This window comes from Marmota monax, unplaced genomic scaffold (assembly GCF_021218885.2).
Source record: "Marmota monax isolate L192 unplaced genomic scaffold, Marmota_monax_Labrador192_F-V1.1 WCK01_AAM20220418_F8-fsc00001, whole genome shotgun sequence".
Taxonomy (NCBI): Eukaryota; Metazoa; Chordata; class Mammalia; order Rodentia; family Sciuridae; genus Marmota; species Marmota monax.
The window spans coordinates 14,331,795-14,354,967 of NW_026693777.1; the positions used below are offsets into that span (position 1 = coordinate 14,331,795).

Consider the following 23,173-nt stretch of genomic DNA (forward strand, 5'->3'; position numbering starts at 1 on the left):
ACAAGAGAATAACAATTAATATGACATCACAATATAAAAACATTCTATTAAGAATCAAGGCTGAATGTGAAATATCAGTAACTGAATATTTTCATCCTGTCATTTTCTTTGTCCTACAAAATGGACCTAATAAAATTGATGTATGTTTTCAGAAAAATATAGGCAAAGTTTATAAAATTAGGCACTTTTACATGAAATCTAAAGATAGCACTAAAAGAAATAAAAATAGCCAATAAGTATGAAAGAATGCTTAACATCATTAGTTTTTTTTTAAAAAACAATGATATGCATTTCTTTTCCCATTAGAATGTCAAAAACGAACTTTGTTTACAATAAAAAGAGAAAAAAACTATAAACTTCTAAAGATTAGATGTTATGGTGTCTCCATATAACACGGTATGCATATGTAAAAATTCTGGTGAAGTATATTTATTAACAAAGAAAACTTTTATAACATATAGGTAAAAAAGTTTATCAAATAGGACAATCAGGGCTGAGGGTGTAACTCAGTAGTAGTGCGCTTGCCTAGCAAGCACCACATAAAAATAAATAAATAAAATAAATGTATTAAAAAATCCAGTCTTTAAAAAAAAATAGAACAACCATTTTATTGTAAATACAAATAGGTTTGTATGATACATACAAAAATATTTGTAAGGATTGAGGCTGGGGTTGTGGCTCAGTGGTAGAGAGTTTGCCTAGCATGTGTGAGGCACTGAGTTCCATTCTCAGCACTGCATTTAAATAAATGAATAAAATAAAGTCCCATCAACAATTAAAAAAAAATAGATATAAAAAAATTTTAAAAGGGATGGGGTTGTGGCTCAGTGGTAAAGTGCTCGTCTAGCACATGTAAAGTACTGGGTTCGATCCTTAGCACCACATAAAAATAAATAAATAAAATAAAGTCATGGTGTCCATCTACAACTAAAGAAAAATATTTTTTTTTAAATTTTAAATATTTCTAAGGATAAATGAATGTTATCTAAAGGACAAGTTATCTCAGGGAGTTGAAAAATAGAATGAATTTCATTTTATTTGTCTCTATTTTTCAAATATTTTGCAATAAGCCACATTAGTTTTCTTTTCAGTTTTGATCTTTTTTAAATTTTTTTTTATTCTAATTTGTTATATATGACAGAATACATTATAATTCTTATTACACATATACGGCACAATTTTTCATATCTCTGATTATATACAAAGTATATTCACACCATTTTTGTCTTCATATGTGTACTTTGGATAATGATGTCCATCTCATGCCACCATCATTTCTAACACCATGCCCCCTCCCTTCTCCTCCCACCCCTTTGCCCTATCTAGAGTTCATCTATTCCTCCCACGCTCCCCCTCACTACCCCATATATGAATCAAACTCCTTGTATCAGAGAAAACATTCAGCATTTGTTTTGGGGAATTGGCTAACTTCACTTAGCACTATCTTCTCCAACTCCATCCATTTACCTGCAAATGCCATGATTCTATTTCTCTTTTATTGCTGAATAATATTCCATTGTGTATATATAACCACATTTTTAAAATCCATTCATCTACTGAAGGACACCTAGATTGGTTCTATAATTTAGCTACTGTGAATTGTGCTGCTATAAACATTGATAAAGCCATATTACTTTTATAATCATTTATAAGATTACCAAATAATTTTCTTAAATTATTAAAAATTAATATGAAACTTTTCTATTTTTGAAAATTCAGTCTAAAATTCACAAAAGCTTAAGAACTATGGTCGATAAAATGTATTTTCCTTTACCTTAAATGCACTTACCATTTTAAAAAATATCCTAAATGTCAGTACTCTACTGTATAAATTTTCACTAAAAATATTAATAAAAGTCACTAAAACTATAAGCAATGTAATTTTAGTTTGCTACTGGTTAAACCTCATGTATTTTTTTTTTTTTGGTACAAGAATTGAACCCAGGGGTACTTTATCACTGAGATACATCCCCACTCCTTTTTATATGTATTTATTTATTTATTTAGAGATAGGTTCTCACTAAGTTGCTGAGGTTGGCCTCAAACTTTCGATCCTCCTCCTTCAATCTCCAAAGTTGCTGGGATTACAGGTGTGCACAACAGCACCTGCCCTTAAGTATTTTTTTAAATAGTAGGCAGATTTTACAAAGAATACCTTTCTTAATTTCTTAATACAGTATTTAGGATTTTAATGAGAATTTAAAGTAGTTTTGTAAACTTACTTCTGCCAAATCTTCAAAACAGCTGCCAGCTAAAGGATGAGGACTGCTTTCATCTGTCATTTCAACTGTGTCTTCAATTAAACCTAAAAGTTTCACAGTCAATTCATGTATATCTGAAATGTTACTGAAAATCTTTTCGATATCCTGAAAAAAAGAAAAAAGAAAGGTTAAGTAAGACCTGAGGGTGTGAATTACACTTTAAAATTACTAAATACAAACAGAACATAAGTGTTAAAGGTGCATTTTCACCCAATCTGATACTAATATATTCCAAGACATAGTGAAAGTCAATTGTAAATATCGAAGAAAAATTTCAAAATATCTTGTGTTATAGAGAGTAAAAATACTGGAAAATATAAATTCAGGATAGTTTTCTTCCATAATCCTAAAGCCTCACACCAGGAATGATTCTAAGCAATTCTTTTTTTTTTAGTTGTAGTTGGACACAATACCTTTATTTTACTTATTTATTTTTATATGGTGCTGGATCGAACCCAGGGCCTTACACATGCTAGGTGAGCGCTCTACCTCTGAGCCACAACCCCAGCTCCCTAAGCAATTCTTGAAATAAAGAATTCTGGCATGTGTGTTTCTTCAAAACTGGCTATGTTGCTAAACGACCTGATTAAGGTTGTATAGAGTTAGTGAATGACAAGAGCTGAGATCAAACTGAAGATACTTCAGTTTAAAGATACCTCAGATACAGTCTGTTTTTACAATTTGTGACTCATCTCCTGAATTTAAGAAGGAATTAAAGATTTCATTCAAAATCCAATGTGTGAATTATATTTAGGTTAAAAAGGTTTGAGTCCTCTGGATATAAACAAATCATATGACTAATTATCCAGGTTATGATCCACTATTATTCACCCTAGCAACTTGTACTGTAAATATCATGAGCTTTAGAATATAACAAACTTGAGCTTAAATTCTCCACCACGTGTAGTATGAAATGACAAAGTGTTTGGTCTTTGTCCCTGATTTCTATGATGGGGCTCATTTTATCGTATAATCTAACCCTCAAAAGAATCCTACCAGAACTGGGTGTTAGTATATCAGATATGTCACCATGAGCAAATTATTTACTTCCATCCTAACTCTGTTTAAGGAGAGCCCAGGGGTTCAAGGTCAGCAAGGAAAAACAAGAATGAAGAACCCAAATTCAAGTTGAGGTCTATAACTAGCCTGAGTAAGTCATAATTATTTCATGTCAATTTCCCTACTAGAAAGGTAGAAATAATGATACCTACCCTATACATCTCATGACATTGTTATAAAGGCCAAATAAAACACTAAAGGACTTTGAACCACAAAATTCTGATGACTTAAGATCATATGTCAGGTGGGAGTTACTGACATCATTAAACTAAATATATGTACCAAAGAAAAAAGGTGTCTAGTATGGTGGCACATGCCTATAATCCCAGCTGCTTGAGAGGCTAAGGCAGAAGGACTCCAAGTTTGAAACCAGACTGGACAACTCAGAGATCTGTCTCAAAATAAACTTTTTTAAAAAAACATTGTGGATGTAGCTTAGTGGTAGAATTCTCAGTAGAGAATCTGCCTAGCATGCATGAGGCCCTGGGTTCTTGTGCCAGTACTAGAAAAAGAAAAGGTGGGGGAGGGAGGGAAATAAATAAGGTAAAGGCCAATTAAAACACCTTAAATTATCATTTAAATTCATAACTCATCCTTTTGGAAAATAATGAGAAAAACTAAATCGGTTCTTAACCTTAAACATTCATCCAGCTATGTCTTAACACCACTCTCATTTTTTCATGTAATAGTTATTTTGAGAATGAAGTTAGGAGGTATAAGATAAATAAGCTAAGAGCAGAGTATTTTTAAAATGTGGATGAAACATACAGATACTTAAAAGTAATCATGTGATAAAAGAAGAAGAAAAAAATTTAAAGATAGTGTTTGTCTATCTGGATTACCAGAGCTGACTTAAGAAGCAATAGAGGTAAAAGAAAAAAAAGATAAGTCTCTCTGAATCCCCATCCTACTCATGCCACTCCCACCCTGTCTTCAGCAGGGCAGCTCTCCTTTTGTTTATATGTGGCATTCAGTTAAAACTTTAAACTACTGCCTTAAAGTAACTACCAAAAGACAGAAAAAAATCATAGATCTATTTTTTAGACCACACCTTCCAGTGAATAACTAAATCTTAGCTATTAAGTAGCAATATTCACACCAGTGTAAACCCCCTCCTTCTAATTTTGTGTCCCCTCCCAAGTCACTGCACTTATTATATAACAATTTGCAAATTTTAAATCCACAAATATACCAAAGAATATTTATATATGCTAATAAAGTAAAGAACATTACTATTTATAACTTTAAGCTGCTATTTGGTTTGGGGGATATATAGAATTTCAAATCCAAAAGTCACTTACAGAAGGTTTAAATAACTTTCTGTCAGAAAGAAAGGCTTCTCGAAACACTTTTATAATCATATTTAGTTCCCGCAGATACTGTCTTTCTTCTGCAATTTCAGTTCTGACAAGATCATAGTAGTTTAATTCACCTGAAGAACTAGGTTCATCTTCACAGAGAGAAACCAAACCTATATCATCCTGATCAAACATGTCCATCAAAACCTGAGAAATATAAATCAGGAATATATAAAGTTATTTTCTTTAGTAAAACTGTCTCAAAAAACTTGAAATTGCAATATTAAACAATGAGAATTATAGGTATTATGGGCAGATTTATACTAGAAAATTTAGGAGAAAAAAGAAAAATGTAAAGATGAAGGTAAAAAATGTTAAAGTCAAACTGGATATGGAAAAATAAATACTTCTGAAAATAAGACAAACCTAATGGTGAAATATACACATATGTATAGGTATGCATCTATATGTATACACACATGTATGTAATATAAGATTCACATGCATACATACAAACATGTAAAAAAGAGCATACATGAATCTGAACCAAATCCCAGTTCAGCCACTTACTGAACTATGATTATGAACAAGTGATTTATTCTTCTGTAAATAAGATAACCTATATGTAAAATGTCATTGATGGAAGAATTCAATGAGGTAATGTACATAAATGTATACTACCATGTCTGGTGAATAGTAGGTATTTGCATGGTAGCTCCTTATTGTATTATAAAGAAAGTTGTATGCACTTGGGTAGAGTTAAAAAGGGAAAAGTGGCTAGGCATGGTGGCATACTCCTGTAATCCTAGTGGCTCGGGAGGCTGAGACAGGAGGATCATGAGTTCAAGGCCAGTCTCAGCAACACAAAACAAAACAAAACAAACAAATAAACAGAAAGAAGCTAAGCAACTCAGTGAGACCTGTCTCTAAATAAATACAAAATAAGGCTGTGGATGTGGCTCAGCAGTAAAGTGCCTCTGAGTTCAATCCCCAGTACCTCTCACCCAAAATGGGAAAAGTGAAATGATATATTGTAAAGGTAGACAGTTGATAACAGTATGAATCTTCTGATGCATACAATCAGCTTTTTGTATATATGGGTTCCATATCCAAAGATTCAATATACCTCAAATCAAAATTATTAGAAAAACTGCACCTGTGTTGAATATGTATAAAGACTATTCTTCTTGTCATTATTTCCTAAACAAAAAAATTTACACAGCATTTATGTTGTGTTACATATCACAAGTAATCTACAGTTGAGATATGCATAGTTTAAATACAAATACTATGTAAGAGACAAGCATCTGTGGAGTTTGGTATCCAGAGAAGATCCTGGTACCAACAATTCCAACAGACACCAAAGAACAACTTATTTACCATATCAAAAACTGCTATTAAGTTTACTTGCTAACTCCAAATATCGTACTGATGCTCAAATAGCTATAGTGACAATTTCCTCTCTTAGAAATAGTAAAAACTGCTACTATACATTAAATCTGCCAATAGGCAAGAACTTTTAGTAAATCAAAAGCAACAGCAAGCAAGGCATTCCAAGAGGCTCAGGAAGCTGAGGGAAGAGGATCGCGAGTTCAAGGCAGGTCTCAGCAAAAGCAAGATGCTAAGCAACTCAGTGATACCCTCTCTCTAAATAAAATACAAAATAGTGCTGGGGATGTGGCTCAGTGGTCGAGTGCTCCAGAGTTAAATCCCCAGTACCACGGGGGGGGGGGGGGGAAGCAACAGCAATAAGGTGACCACACATTTTAAAAATTAATAATAGTTACAAAAATAGATTCTACCTAGGTAATTATAATTCAAAAATGAATAAAAAGAATTCTCATAATTCAGGGGAAAAAAGATATTATCCTGAAAAGAAAACTCCAAAGTAAAACTACTTCAAAGGGATAAGGGAAAATTCTGACAACACAGTAAGAGATAACATTCATTCAGAAAAAGACCTACAGATCACCAGAAATTGTACCAGGTGTTGGTAAATTACCATAAAGAAGAAACTAAATATGAACCCTGCCCTCCTGATCCTTGTAACTCTAACTCAGAAATCTCTCTTAGGGGGTTGGGGTTGTGACTTAGTGGTAGAGAGCTTGCCTAGCATGTGTGGGGTACCAGGTTTAATCCTCACCACCACATAAACATAAACAAATAAAATAAAGGCATTGTGTCCATCTATAACTAAAAACATTAAAAAAAAAAAAAAGAAATCTCTCCTACACCTGGTTGGTTATCTCTATCCCCTTCCATGCTCTAGATTAGACTATTAAACAATCAGCATCTCTTACAAGGATATATAAGTCCCAGAATTTGATCTGTCTGCCACAAGTCTTCCCATTCCCATTTCCAAAATTATGTTCTTAAAAACAAATTTGTATCATCAAATGTGGTGATGCACACTTATAATCCCAGTTACTTGAAGGCTGAGGCAGGAGGATCATTATTCAAGACCAATCTGGGCAATTTGAGAAACTCTCTCTCAAAACAAAAAAATAAGAAGAGTTGGGAATAAGCTCAGTAGCACAATACGTACCTACCATACATGAGGCTCTGGGTTTAATTACCACACACACACACACACAAAAGATAAAAATGATACTGTATTTCATTGCCTTCTGCATAAAATTTTAATTTTTTTTTAGGATAAAAGCCATTTATAATTTAAACCCAACCTGCTTTCTCAAATCCCTTGGATCCCTCTCCTCTTCACTGCCCAATCCATGTGACATACCTTCTTATCACTGAACATCATTTACCCCTAATTCCTAGTCATTTAGACTCTGAAGAAACCCATGGGGTTGCACAGGGAATTTGCTGATACAATCTAATTTTAAACAGATATTCAAAATGAAAGGTATGACACATAAAAAAACACAAAAAAGAGCTGTCACTCTCTTTTTTTTCTCCCTTATCAAAGATCCTTTTAGAACAGTCTATACCTGCTGTCTCTTCTCACTCCTATTCACTTAACAAGCCCATTAGTCTATAAAATTGGTCTCCCTGATGATTTCCTAGTATCAGATCTAATGGTATATTTTTGTCTTTTTATAGCTAACCATCTCTACTTCTTAAAACATTCCCTTCCCTTGGTTTCTAAAAAGCCATCTGGCAATGGGGCCTCCTTCTCTACACTTAATTCTCTACCATTTACTCCAGGGTTCCATTCTTAGAATTCTTTTTGCAACTAAAGTTTGGATAAGTGTCTCCTAAGGCCCATGAGTTAAAGGTTTGGAACTACTGGGAAGTGGTAGAACCTTTAAGAAGTGAGGTCTTATGGGAAGTAGGTAGGTCACTGGGGGAATGCCCTTGAAGGGTATATTAGGACCACAGTTCTTGTGTTTTTGCTTTCTGGAAACCATGAGGAGAGTGGGCTGTTTCACCATGTACTGCTTGCCATGATATGCAAGCAGTGCATGGTGAAACAAGAACAACTGATCAAGCAACAAGAACAACTGATCATGGACTGTAATCTTGAAAACACTGACTCAAAGTAAACCTTCACTCTTTTTGATTGTCTCAGGTATTTTGTTATAGTTATGAAACACTGACACACAGTAACAAAACCAAAAGTCCTGAATTTAAATAGTAGAGGAATCAGGCAGGTAACATCTATATAAGAAATAGTAGAGACTGTGACGAATTGGAAGATGTATGCACCTAAAGAGAAAGTCTACTGTTCAATGTCAGCTATTTTAGGCTTTTTGCCTTTCTTTTTTCAATAAAAATACAGAATCCAGATCTCTATGTGAAAAAAAATTATTTGTAAATACAAACAGATGGGAAAAATTTAATTTTTTAAAAATCTCGAGGCTTTATTCACTACCAAGCTTCCAGTCTAAAAACATCTGCTATCCTTGCTCCATGAGTAAGTTCATCCCCTTAGATGATTTCCAATTACTATCTAGATCACAATGATTCCTAAACATTTATATGTAGTCTCAGCATCTCTCTGGACCCTAGACAAATGTTGCCAAAGCCTAATATCTCCTTGTCTAACAAAACCTACACATATATGCTCCATCTCAGAATCATTAATAATATCACCTATTTGGACCTGGTCTTCATAACTACAAAACTTGCCATTACCTTAGACTTATTACTTCTCCCATTTTTCTCCTATATCCAATCTATCCCCAAATCCTGTTGACTCTAACTCAGAATATTTCTTAAATCTGGTCAGTTCCCTCTATTACTTTTTTTTAGAATGTCTTCACTTACTTCCTCCCTCTTTTCCAAGTGTTACATTTATTCATCTGACCAATACCTATCCACTTTTTTCATCATTTAGCTCAAATATAATTTTTATATAGTTTTTCCAAACTCTCCCTCTCTACCAGATTTTCCTACCAGCTTCAGTTGTCCATTAGCAATCTTCTCTTTCCTATAGAAACAACTAATAATGAAATTTCTATTCATATCTGTTTTCCCCCATTAGTCAATGACCTTCTAAGGATTAAAAACCATGCTGTCACCTTAAAATCCACATCATCTGACATATAATAAATGTACCGAACATACTTGTTTAATCTTTAAACAAGTATATGTGGCCAAGTGAAGAGGAACACACTTTTAATCCCAGCCACTCAGGAGGATGAGGCAGGAGGATCACAAGTTCAAGGCCAGGCTGGACAATTCAGTGAGATGCTGTCTCAAAATAAAATAAAAAAGAAAGGGCTAGGGATATAGCTTGGTGGGAAAAAGACCCTAAGTTCAAACCCCAGTACCATAAAAAATAATAAGTAAGATAAATAAGGAGCATATGTATAGTGTATTTATTTTAAAACTATTATACTTGTAAAAAAGGGTAAAGGCAAAATTAGTGAAGAATCATAAAAACTATTAGGACAATTAAAGTATTTTGGGATCATGTTTATAACAAGAACAATCAAGTAGAGGCGGTTCTTGGGGCTGGGGTTGTGGCTCAGTGGTAATGCGCTTGCCTAGCATGCGTGAGGCACTGGGTTCAATTCTCAGCACCACATACAAATAAATAAAAGTCCACCAACAACTAATATATATATATTATTATTATTATTTTTTAAAGTAGAGCCAGTTCTTGAAACAATGGAGTAAAGATATAAAGAAAGAAATACAGCCAGACACAGTGGCACAGACCTATAATCCCAGGAGCTTTGGAGACTGAAACAGGAGGATTGCAAGTTTGAGTTCAGCCTCAGTAATTTAGCAAGACCATCAGCAACATAACGATATTTATTTTCAAAATACAAAATAAAAAGGGTTGAGGTTGCAGCTCAGTGGTAAAGTGCCCCTGGGTTCAATAATTAGTACCAAAAAACAAAACAAGATAACTCAACCCCTGTTACACGTAGGCCTAGAAAATTAAAATTTCTTCAGAGCGGCTCTGTGCCCTCTTACTTCCTCTTACCTTTCTTAAAATTAGTATTTTCCTTCTTAATTGTATGTGCTCCACTTTTCCAGATTAAATACTGCTTTCCTTAGTAATGACAAATATCATAGAAGTTGAGTCTTACAATTCTTTCCTGTGACTCTATTTCCATCAATCTTTGACATGCCAGAATACCTCAGAAGAGTCAAGTGCTTTTATTTTAAAAAATTTTTTTTAGTTGTAGTTAGACACGATGCCTTTATTTTATTTATTTTTATGTGGTGCTGAGGATCAAACCCAGGGACTTGCATGCGCTCTACTGCTGAGCCACAACCCCAGGCCCCCAAGTGTTTTTATTTTTAATGTTTTAAAAAAAAGTTTGATTCTCAAGTTCTCTGGCAAATCATACAGATTCCTAGAAATCAACATCTTAAATAATTTATTAAACAGATGGATGGTTTGTGAGTTCTTAAAATAGTAATCACTAGAAATCAGTTTAGATTCACAAAGATCACACTGTGTCAAATAATCTCACTACTCAACTTATATAACTATAATCATAAATACAGTCATCTGAATTTTAGCTAAGCATATGGCAGTCTCTTTCGACAAATGGAGATCCCAAAACGGAAGTCTGAAACAAGGATTAGCAAACTAGAGCACAGAGGCCAAATTCAGCTCATTGCCTATTTTTTGTAAATAAAGTTTTACTAGTAGACAGCCCATGCTCATTTGTTTACGGCTGATTTCATGCTGCCAAGGGTAAAGATAGTAAATAGTTGTTAGAGAAACTGTATGTACTGCAAAGCCTCAAATATTTATCCTCTGCCCTTTACACATAAAGTTTGTTGACCCAGATTTGGACAAGAGATGAAACAGTAAATGAAAAGTTATAATGATGAAAAATTGTGACATTTAACCTAGAAGAATGCTTAATAACATTTAAAATCAACCATTTTACTAAATAATTTCATCTAAAATAATGTTTCCTGGGGGCTGGGGATGTGGCTCAAGTGGTAGCACACTCGCCTGGCATGCGTGGGGCACTGGGTTCGATCCTCAGCACTACATAAAAAAAAAATAAAATAAAATAAAGATGTTGTGTCCACTGAAAACTAAAAAAAAAAATTCTCTCTCTCTTTAAAAAAAAAAAAAAGAATGTTTCCTGGACTTGTACACATTATAAAAAGCTGGGTAAAATATTTAAAGTATTATATGTCAGAATTAGATTTTTTAAGATATCCTGGTATTTTAGAATATAGCTTCAATAATAGTATGAAAGTATCTAGGGATAAATTTGAATTCAATCTTACATTTAAAAAAATAGTGCTATGAGGTAAAGAAATCAAAGATATAACATCATAATAGTACTTCATAAGATAAAGTCCAAGGGACTTCAAAAGTATCTGTAAACTTTTTTTTTTAAGTAATCAAGATGACATTGGGGATCAAAAATGTTAATGCATAAATTATATAATAGCATACAGAATCAAGAAGGTCAGAATCTGATTATACTCAGATTTGGTCAGACCAAATCTGGACTTCTGTCTTTAATATTAGCAATCAGTCTGAAAACAATATAGAAAGGGGATCTGAAAATCATGTCACATGAATTTTTTTGTTTTGTTTTTAACTCTCAAAAGATGATGATTTAGGACATGAAAAAAATGTTTCAAATAACTGAACAACTTAAAAAAACAGTATAGTCTGAAAAACAGTATAGTCTGATTTAAGGTATTTCAGAAGACAGAATTAATGAATGAAAGTTAACAGAAAAGCTAATTTTAGCTTTATATGAAAAAGAAATTCCACTTAATTCAAATTTTACAAAAACAGTTTTGTGAGAAACAAGTTTACTAGTGCCCAAGAGCACATAATCACTTGACAATCTGTGCTTAGGATTCAGTGTCTTCTAATTCTGAAACTGTTTTGAAATTAACTGCTTTTGCCTTTCAAGAGTCATAGAAAAGGTGAACCTCAAGTATGGTAGAAAATCTCTCATTTTCATAATTTTTCAACAGTCTGTTCAAGGCACTAGGGGAAGAGGAAGGACAAGGTAAATAAGGTAGGAATTCCTGCAGGGTGGAAAGGGAAGAAAAGTTGTGGTGGCCCATCTCAGGGTGTTGATCCTTAGTGGAATAAGAAGGGTGTCTGAGGGTGAGGCACAGCCTGATGTTAGAGACTAAGGCCTATCAAGATAAAGAGACTATCCATATAATAGGCAGCTTTGGTAAACAGTGTTGGAGCTTAGTGGTTAAGAAAGGCATTTACATGGGAAGACAGCCTACCATGGTATGTTAAAAGCCCTGGAAGGGGTGGGGGAGGTAAGACATCGGGGGAGGCAGCAGAATAAGATTATCAGAGCTTGAGATGGATAAGGAGAATATACTTGAAAGGGGTGATTCTAAATTAAAATAGGGTTAAGGAGGCAGCCTATACCAATGGGGAAAGAGAAAAGGTTGGTTACACAAGGAGGATTGATCAAATAAGAAAATATATCCAAAAAAAAAAAGAGAACCAGTTTTCCCACAGTCAAAAGGGAGTTGTAAATATGAAAAATGGAAGACTAACATGAATCTTATACTATTATTAGTTTGGATTAGAGAGATGAGAAATAAGTATGGATTGTGTTTGTGTGCATAGATATATGGGGTGCATATGTCACACATAGCATGGCATTTAGAAACAAGATCTGGGTGCTAGACAAGTTCACTGGGTATCACTGATGGGTATCTATACGTACACATATTCCCTCACTCTGGAGTGAGGGAATATGTGTATGTGTGGTGTGTGTGTGTGTGTGTATTATATATATTATATATTATATATGTATGTGTGTGTGTGCATTATGTATAAGTACATATAAATAAGTGCATACATGTGTATATACACACATATATATGCCAAAGCAGTGACACTCCAACAGTAATGACCTCATCTAGCACCCAGATTTTGGATTCATTCACCAGCACCAGCACAAAACATAAAAAAGAGTACAATAAAACTGGGGCTGGGATTGTGGCTCAGTGGCAGAGCACTTGCCTTGCACACATAAGGCACTGGGTTTGATCCCCAGCACCACATAAAAATAAGTAAATAAAATAAAGATCTTGTGTCCATATATAACTTAAAACAAATTAAAAAACAGTATGATGAACCTGGAATATTCAGTACGAAAGTACTCCAGAAAGACAAATACCACATATTCTCATTTATATGTGTAATCTAAAATAATCAAATTCATAGAAGCAGAGAGTAGAATGGTGTTACCAGAGGCTATGGGGTGGGAGAAATGGAATATGATGGTCAAAGGGTACAAAATCTGAATCAGATAGAAGGAATAGATTTCTCTGTTTTTTGAAATCTATCGCACAGTATGGTAAATATAGTAAATAATAATGTGTTATACATTTCAAAATCACTAAAAGAATAAATTTTGAATGTTTTCATCACAAAAATACTGTGGCATTTAAGTTGATGTATATGTTAATAAGCTTATTCCACACTATATTTGTAAACCATAACATCACTTTATTTTTATTTATTTTATTTTATTTTGTAGTTGGACAGAATGCCTTTATTTTATTTGCTTATTTTTATGTGGTGCTGAGGATTGAACCCAGTGCTAGGCAGGCACTCTACCAAGGAGCTACAGCCCCAGCCCCCATAACATCACTTAATAAGACATAAATATATACAACTAAAAATTGCTAATTTGTACTTTAAAAAATAAGCAAACAGAAAAATAAAATGTTCAAAAAATGACAAAAATAGATAAGCCAACTCAGAGATCCCACTGATCATATCTGGTGCAATTTGAAAATCTAAATAAATAATGAAGCAATGGATTATGGCCCACTGAATAAGAATCAAGAAGCCTATATTAAAATAAACATATGAGTAAATTTAAAGCACTGTAAGGAATAAGATATAGTCCGAAAATATTCTATAAATAATTTATTAATTATAAAATGGAAAAGAATAACTCACAAATGAAAGGCCTGGCAGACAACCACTTAATCAAGTAATCAGAGTGAACATAACCACTAATAAAACACACTGAAAACTGTATACCCAAGTGCCATGTGAGAAAACACAATGAAAAGAACACGGCACAATTTTTATGATATTCCTAACTAAAGATCATAACTTGATTCTAATTAAGAGATTATATCAGAAAAATCTAAAGCTGGGTATAGTGATACACTCCTGTAATCCCAGCTACTTGGGAGGCTGAAGCAGAAAGAATACAGGCTTGAGGCCATTCTGAGCCAAGACTCTGCCTCAAAATAATTTTTTTTTTTAAAGGCATGGGATGTAGCATGCTTATCCTGTGTGAGGCCCTTAATCTGAAGTACAGCAAAACAAAAAACACAGAACCTGAACTGAGAATATTCTACACAATAGTTGGCTTGTAACCCTCAAAAGTGTAAAAGTCATAAAAGTTGAAGGAAGAATAAGGAATTGTTCCTGACTGAGAAAAAGATAAATGATAACTAAATAAACAAACATAATTTTCACTAGATCATTTTGCTATAAAGGACATTATTGGAACAACTTGCAAAACTTGAATTGTATAAGTATATTAATTTTCTGGATTTTGGTTGCTATATACTGTTGTACTGTAGGAGAATGTTCTCGTTATAGGACTCACTATGGTGGAAACTTATTCTCAAATGGCTCAGTAGGAAGAGGGTTTATTTATTGTACTTCCAAATTTTCTATAAGCCTGAGACACTTTGAAAGTAACCAAAAATATGTTGTCATTATTTTAGAAGTCAAAATAGAAATGGTGAGGAATTTCCAAAATAAAATGTAAGTGAAAAATCATTTTTTAAATTATGTATACTACAATGGATGTTGGGTGTATACACATCAGAATCAAGGATGTTTTCAAAAAATAGTGAAGCCTGGCAGTCCAACCAAGGCCAGTTAAATTTCTAGGGGTAAGATGTAGGTATCAGTATTCTTTAAAAGCTCTCTAATAATTGCAATGTGAAGTCAAGGCTGAGAACCACTGGCATGGGGCAGGCCCTAGAAGCTTCAGTTTAGGCACCTTCTCTGTGCAGTTTTCCAGGCCTTTCCCTGATCACTTTCTCGACTCCACCCTGGATTATTAGTGTAATAGTTTAAATCACATTGTTTTGCAATAATTTGTTTACAATAGTTTTATTTCACACTAAAACACATTACTTCTAAAATATGGGTTGCTACCTTAGTGTTGTATCTTGCCTGCTTGGTACAGTGACAGTGCTCAGGTCCATAACAGACACTTCAAAAATGTTGATTGTATCAGCATACTACAGTGATACAGCCATGTCAATGTTTATAGCAGCTCAATTCACAACAGCTAAACTATGGAACCAACCTAGGTGTCCTTCAATAGATGAATAGATAAAGAAAATGTGGTGTATATATTCAAAGAAGAAGCTTTTAAAGAAGAATGAAATTATGGCATTTGCCAATAAATGGATGGAGTTGGAGTCTATCATGCTAAGTGAAGTAAGCCAATCCTAAAAAACCAAAGCCCGAATGTTTTTTCTAATATGTGAATGCTAATTCACAATAAGTTGTGTGTGGGGGTTGGGGATTGGGAAGAACAGAGTTACCTTAGATTAGATAGAAGGAAATGAAGGGAGAGGAGGGGAGAAGATATGGGCATAAGAAGGACAGTAAAATGAAACAGACATTATTACTTTATGTATATATATGACTGTATGACCAATGTGATTCTACAACATGCACAATCAGAAAAATGAGAAATTATATCTCATCTATGTATGATCTATCAAAGTGCATAAATGCATTCTACTGTCATGTATAACTAATTGAAACAAATAATTTTTTTAAAAAATATTGATTTTAGGGCTGGGGATGTGGCTCAAGTGGTAGCGCGCTTGCCTGGCATGCACGGGGCACTGCATTCGATCCTCAGCAACACATAAAAATAAAATAAAGATGTTGTGTTCACCAAAAACTAAAAAATAAATATTAAAAAAATTCTCTCTCTTTAAAAAAATATTGATTTTAAAAAGAAAAATAAGAAAAAGTAAAAGCAGAAGAAAAGGAAGAGAGAAGGAAGACAGATATGTAAACAAAAAGTTATCAGAAGGGAGTAATTTGGCTTTGCAAACTCCTTTTTCTTTGGCTGTGCCCTACTAAACTATCTTGTGAAACCAAAGTATGCTCTTCAATATCAGTTGTACTTAGAAGTACCAGAGTGAACTTTACATGTTCTCTTAAAAATATAAAACTCAAGCTACTTTTCTTAAAGTGGTTTGAAACTCTGCATGTTTTTTTCCTCTAGGTAAAAGATTCTTTGTGGGAAAAAAAGAGAAATTCCCCACCCATCCTGACATACTCTTAAAAACATGGAAATATTATGGTTACTGTATAACCAAGATTTTTCTGTCTTCCATGTCAGGAATTATAAAATTACTAAGATAATAATATATTAAAAATTGAGGCAGAAATGATGCACATTATTATTCAGTTTAAATAACTTTTATCACTTACCTTATCTGCACACATAGACACTTTAATATCCTGTTGAGATATTTCATAATGTCGGATATTAAAAACATAATTACCAGCCAATTTCAAAATATCTGCTGATATATACTCTAGTACAGCCACAATATATAGGGACACATGGTAGTCCACTTTATACCCCAAAACTTCCTGTGGAAAAAATAAATAATTTCAAAAAATAACACTGTCTAGTATCAGTTAAACACTTAAAAATTCCTATTTTTTTCTTATAAAGAACTTTCTATAAGTCAAATGTCTCAACTTATAGGTATTACAGGATATAAAATTACCTTTTGATCCCAGTGCTACAGGTATCAAAAATTTTTTTAAAGATATCTAATCGAATAAATCTGATTTCTTATTAAATGAGAATAGTTGATTCTGATATAGAAATTACGAGCTGTACTTCACTGAAATCTCTTAACACATTATCTAAAACCCATTTGACAAATATCTCCTTTCTTCAAGGACCTTGTTTTAAACCAGCATCCCCTAATTATAACATTTTCTATTGGAAGGGAGGATGTGTGTTTGTGTGTGTGTAGGGCGGGTGTTCTTGAAATTTCTTCAAAATGGTCTTTGAATCAATATACAACAAGCATATTCTAGAGATTAAATAATATTCTCTGGCCTGCTTTTCTAAAGTGTAGTAAAATATCTGTATTACAGATTAATTTTAAAATGTTTATGACATTTTAAAATGACATTTTTATATTACATATACTTTTTTAATATTTATTTTTTAGACACAATATCTTTATTTATTTATTTTTATGTGGTGCTGAGGATAGAACCCAGGGCCTTGCACATGCTAGGCGAGCGCTGTACCGCTGAGCCACAACCCCAGACCACATTACATATACTTTTGACATTACATATACTTTTCTAATCAACAAAAGCTTAAGAATCATGGCCAAATACATAAAAACCAGTCAGGTTAGCATTCCTTGAAAAGTGCCACAATGCATTCTCACAATTAATAACTTTTAATATTATTTGAAAGCAATCCTAATTCATCAGAGCACATTTATTTTTATTTTGTTCTTTTGGGGCAGGCAGTGCTGAATATTGAATACAGGGCCTCACATACATTAAGCATGTGCTCTACCACTGACATATACTTGCAACTCCTATTTTATTTTGTACACATACTAATATGCATATATGTATGTATATGTACAATACACATGCAAGTGCACATATATACTAACAGACCATGCTACATTAATACTACATAAATACACCAATGATTTATAAATAATTATTTGTAAAAGAATTCCCCAAATGTTTAATCTTATTACCTTCAATGAAGGATGAATTTTGTCCACAGGTAGTAAAAGAGGATTTCTTCGTTTTCGTTTCTCTATGGCAGATTGTGCATCAGCAATAGCCCATTTGTCAATTGGATGAGGAAAGGTCTTTTGAACTCGTTCCTGTTTAGATCGTTGCAATACCATCGCAGAATTAAGAGAAGTGTTCACAAATAGAAAACTCATAAAAAGTCAACTTTAACATTATATTTACTGCAAACAGGGAACAGTATGATATAATATGTTCCGTTTACTATATTAAATAAATTTTTATGTTTAAAAAAAGGCCAATAGGGGGCTGTGGTTGTGGCTCAGCAGTAGAGCGCTCGCCTAGCACGTGCAGGGCATTGGGTTCAATCCTCAGCACCACATAAAAATAAAATAAAGGTATTGTGTTGAACTACAACTAAAACAAAATATTAAAAAGAGAAAAAAAAGACCAATAGGACTATTAAGATTTTTTCACATAATTTAAGATGAACTGGAGGCTGGGGATATAGGTCAGTGAGAAAGCACTGGTCTAGTTAGTATGCATAGTACTACAAAAGTAAAAAAAAAGATGAACTTGAAAAAGGAAAAGATATCATGTATAGGACATTAACATGAAATAGTTATCAGTGATCACGTTAAGTAAAGAGAATTTATAAAAACAGATATCACGAGATCATGTGGGTGTGGGACCTCAGAATGACCATGGAAATACAGATTTTGGCAAAAATAATCCAAGCCTCTGTGGTTCACCTAATTTTAAATTTAACAAGTGATTGACACAAATAATGAGAATTACTGATACCTGAATAAAACTTCAATTTAGCAAAGTTTCCTACTTTTAAAATTATATTCTCATATTTTAGCAAATTTAGCTACTGAAAAGTATTCTTTCATTGTATTTATTTAAAGTTCAAATCTTTCAGTGGAGAAGTATAAAAACAAATGTTTTAATTCCAAGGGTTCCTGAAAAAAATAATACCTTAATCACCGCAAATTAAGATTTTCCTTAATGCTGCAAGTTATTGCTTTATTATAGAAACAATCTTCAAAAGAAAGATAATGTAAATTTTATAGTACAAAAGCAATTTTTAAAAGCTGTACTAGTACTTCTACAATTCTAAAAATACTCCCATGAAACTAAGGCAAAACAAGTATTTGAACTCTAATGCACACACACTCTTTTAGAGGTAGATGTATTTTTAATCAATAAGCAAAAATTTACATTTATCTACTGAAGTAATATTTTTATGCAGAAAATGGCACAGATCTTAAGTGTACAATTAGATGAGTTTGTTTTGTTTTATATGGGGGATTGAACCCAAGAGTGCTCTACCACTGAGCCATCCTTCCATCCCTTTTTTAAAATTATTTTCATTTTTTATTTTGAGACAAGGTCTCACTAAGTTGGTTAGTGCCTCCATAAATTGCTGAGGCTGGCCTTGAACTTGTGGTCCTCCTGCCTCAGCCTCCCGAACCACTAGGATTACAGGCGTGTGCTACCATGCCTGCCCAACTTGATGAGTTTTGAAAATGTTCACACTCTTGTAACCATCATCTAAATCAACATAGAGAACATTGTATAATTGATATCCACCCTTTCTAGGCAACCACTACCCTGATTTCTACCACCATTGGTTTTACCTGTTTCTAAAGTTCTTAAAATGAAATCTTACAATATATGTACTCTAGGTTCTGGCTTTTTTCGCTCTGTGATTTGCAGCTATGTTAGAGAACGTGTTAATAGTTGCTGATTAGTATTTCATTTTATGAATTTACCACTATTAAGAATTAAACTGCCTAGACATTCACATATAAACCTCTTCAGGAACATATATTTTCTTTCTCTAGGGTAAATTTGGAGAACTGCTGAGTCATGCAATAGATATATAACTTTATTAGAAACTGCTAAACGATTTTCAAAAGTTTTTATACCAGTTTATATTCCCACAAGCAATATAAAGAGTTCCAGCTGCTCTATACTGCCACCAACATGTGGCACAATTAATCTTTAATTTTATAGCTTTTGGTTGATGTGAAATAATATCTCACTGTGATTTGTTTTGTTTTATTTTTGCATACTAGGGATTATACCCTGAGCCTCATGTATGCTAAGCAAGTGCTGTACCACATAGTTGCATCCCCAGCTCATTGTGATTATTTTTTAAAAATATTTTTAGTTATACATGGACACAATATCTTTATTTTATTAATTTATATTTATGTGGTGCTGAAGATAGAACCCAGTGCCTCACATGTGTAAGGCAGTGCTCTGCTACTGAGCCACAACCCCAGCCCTCTCATTGTGATTTTAATTCCTATTTTCCAGATGACTTCTGAGCTTTAGTACCTTTTCATGTACTTATTAGCTACTAAATATATTTTCTTTCATGAAATTTCTTTTAAAGATTTTTGCCAATTTGGGGAAGAAGGTATATTTTTCTTACTTATTTGTAGAAGTTTTTTTTTAACTTATTCTGGGTTCAAGCCCTTTGTCAGTAATACATTTTACAAGTATTTTCCCTTCATATGGGATTTGTACCTTTTTACTGTCCCATCAATTTTATTCTTTAGTTACTGTGTTTTGAGTCCTATCAAAAAATATTTGCCTAACCCTTCTGGGTGTAATGATACACGTCTGTAATTCCAGGATAAGGCAGAAGGATCACAAGTTAGAGGCCAGTCCTAGCAACTTATGAACCCTAGCAACTTAGTGACACACAGTCTTAAAATAAAAAAATAAAAAGGGCTGGGGATATAGCTCAGTGGTAGAGCACCCCCAGGTTCAATCCCCAATACAAAAAAAAAAAAAAAAGTATGCCTAATCCCAGGTTAAGATGATATTCTCTGGCATTTTCTTTTAGAAACCTTATAATTTTCAGTTTTTATGTCTATGTCTAATTGCTTTTGAATTAATTTATATCTGTGGTATGAGATAGATTTCAAGGTTTTCCCCTCATAAATTTATCCAATTGTTTTAGTGTTTTTTTAATGAAAAACTTTTCTTTCTCAATAAACTACTTTGTAATCCTAGCAACTCAGCAGGCTGAGGCAGGAGGACTACAAGTTCAAAGCCAGCCTCAGCATCTTAGCAAGGCCCAAGTGATTTAATGAGACCCTATCTCAAAACAAATAATAAAAAGGGTTGGTGATGTGACTCAGTGGTTAAGCACCCCTGGGTGTAATCCCTACAAAAATAAAACAGACCACATATATCACATATAATTTCAATGGCTCATTACTAATAATTTAGAATAATATAGATCCACATACAAAATTTAATTTGTACAGCAATTCCATGGCTCTTTGAAATAACAAAATAATTTTTACCTCAACATCTTGAACAGTCCTTGGTTGGGCCATGCATAATTTATTAAGCAGCTGAAAAATCAGTTCTTCAATATAATAAAGAGACTCTTCATTAGCTGATAGATTGGGATGTACTTGCTCCTGAACCTTAAAATAAAAGTTCTCAGTTATAGTACTGGTAAAATAATACAAAATGAATAAAAAAAACTAAGCAAATCTTATATATAATTAATATTTTGCTAGGACGGTTACTCTAATACAAACATAAATCAAAATGAAAAACTATTTATCGGTCCATGTAAACTTTCCTTAACTCACAGAGCAGTGTTTCTTTATACTTTTTTGGATCTTTTGAAAATCTGTGAAAAGGCCATTGAGTGTTCTTCTCCCTCAAACCAAAAAGCATGTGTGTGTGTGTGTGTGTGTGTGTGTATGTGTCTCTATACAATTTCAAAGGAATCATGGATACCCTAAAGCCAACTAAGAAAACCGCTAGGTCATGAACCCCAGCAATAAAGGTATCTCTGAAAAAAACATACTACTATACAAATTATACAGATACTTTATGAAGTAGGTGCTACTGAACTTTTATAATGGCATATGTTGCTTGTTTTACCACCTAGCTATGTAGAACCCTTTTTGTTTTTAATTTACTAAAGCTAAACCTTAATAATTTTATCCTAAAAATATCCAGTTTGACTGGATATGAGAAATACAGTAAGTAATATTGCCTACCATAGAGTAGGTGTCTTATAAATACTTGCTAATAGAACTTAAGTACTGCTTTAAACTTTTTATGGCAGGGTATTAAAAGGATATCAGTGCCCTTGACAAATAAACAAATAAAAAATCCCAAAAATCTTTAATAGTCTCATAATTATTTTTAAAAATTGAATCATTAATTAAATCTACCCCACAAAGAAAATAGCATGAAGTTGACTATTTCATCTAAATTCTCAAAATTCAGGATAAAATTCTTCCTCACATCTGGATCATGTATTCACTATGAAACCAATAAATACCAATGAATGGATGGCTTATAATTTAGGCTTTACCATTTCCTGAGTAGTCTACCCTTGAATAAAATCATTGCAAAAAACATTAGCATAAAATAGAGCATTATAGCCTCTTATATTCTGTAAGTCTTATAAGATCTATAATGAAGTCCCTTCTGTCACTGCTAATATTATTTATTTGTATGTTCATTCTTTTTCTTGATTTAGTATCTCAGAAGTTTTATTACTTTTATTAATTGAATCAATTTTATTAATCTTTTCAAGAACCAATTCTTGACTTCATTGATGCTATTTTATGTTTCATTTATTTTTGCTTCATCTTTATTATTTCTTCTGCTTTTTCTGTTCTTTTGCTAACTTTCTGAAAATCATTACTGTTCAAATTTTCTTCTTCAATATGAGCATTTTCTCAAAGTGCTACTTTTGTTAAAATTCACAGATTTCTTTAAAATTTTTAGTTGTAGATTAATACAATATCTTTATTTTATTTATTTAGTTTTATGTGGTACTGAGGATTTAATCCAGTGTCTCACACGTGGGTGGCAACCTCTCTACCACTGAGCCACAACCCTAGCCCAAAATCCACAGATTTTTTTTTAAATATTTATTTTTTTTAGTTGTAGTTGGACACAATACCTTTACTTATCTATTTATTTTTATGTGGTGCTGAGGATTGAACCCAGGGCCTTACATGTGCTAGGTGAGCACTTTACCGCTGAGCCACAACCCCAGCCCAAAAATCCATAGATTTTGATATGAAATATTTTTGTACGCATTCAGTTCAAAATAACTGTTAGTATATTAGAAAAAAACGATAACATTAGTATTATGTTTTTTCTAATATACTTTGGAATCTAGAAGTGAATTTCTTAACTTCTGAATATATGGGATTTTTTTAGGTTATCTTTTTATTGATTTCTAGAATAATCATGTGGTCAAAATACACTTTTTATGATTTCAATTTTTTGAAATTTGTTGGGATTCAATATTATAATTCATTATATGGGCCTACTTGATTTCATTGACAAACTCATCAAACATT

At 33.0% G+C, this 23,173-nt stretch overlaps 1 protein-coding gene across 4 annotated transcripts in view; it reads right to left on the reverse strand.

Annotated features, from left to right (window-relative positions):
* Sos2 (SOS Ras/Rho guanine nucleotide exchange factor 2) overlaps nucleotides 1–23,173 on the reverse strand; it is a 96,327-nt gene that overhangs the window by 54,694 nt on the left and 18,460 nt on the right. For all 4 annotated transcript variants that reach the window (XM_046461230.2, XM_046461229.2, XM_046461228.2 and 1 more), the window contains exons 2-6: nucleotides 21,137–21,262; nucleotides 17,810–17,941; nucleotides 16,494–16,658; nucleotides 4,622–4,825; nucleotides 2,223–2,366 (exon numbers count right to left, since the gene is read on the reverse strand). In XM_046461230.2, coding sequence (XP_046317186.1) covers nucleotides 2,223–2,366; nucleotides 4,622–4,825; nucleotides 16,494–16,658; nucleotides 17,810–17,941; nucleotides 21,137–21,262 — 771 coding nt within the window. The remainder of the gene's footprint in view (nucleotides 1–2,222; nucleotides 2,367–4,621; nucleotides 4,826–16,493; nucleotides 16,659–17,809; nucleotides 17,942–21,136; nucleotides 21,263–23,173) is intronic.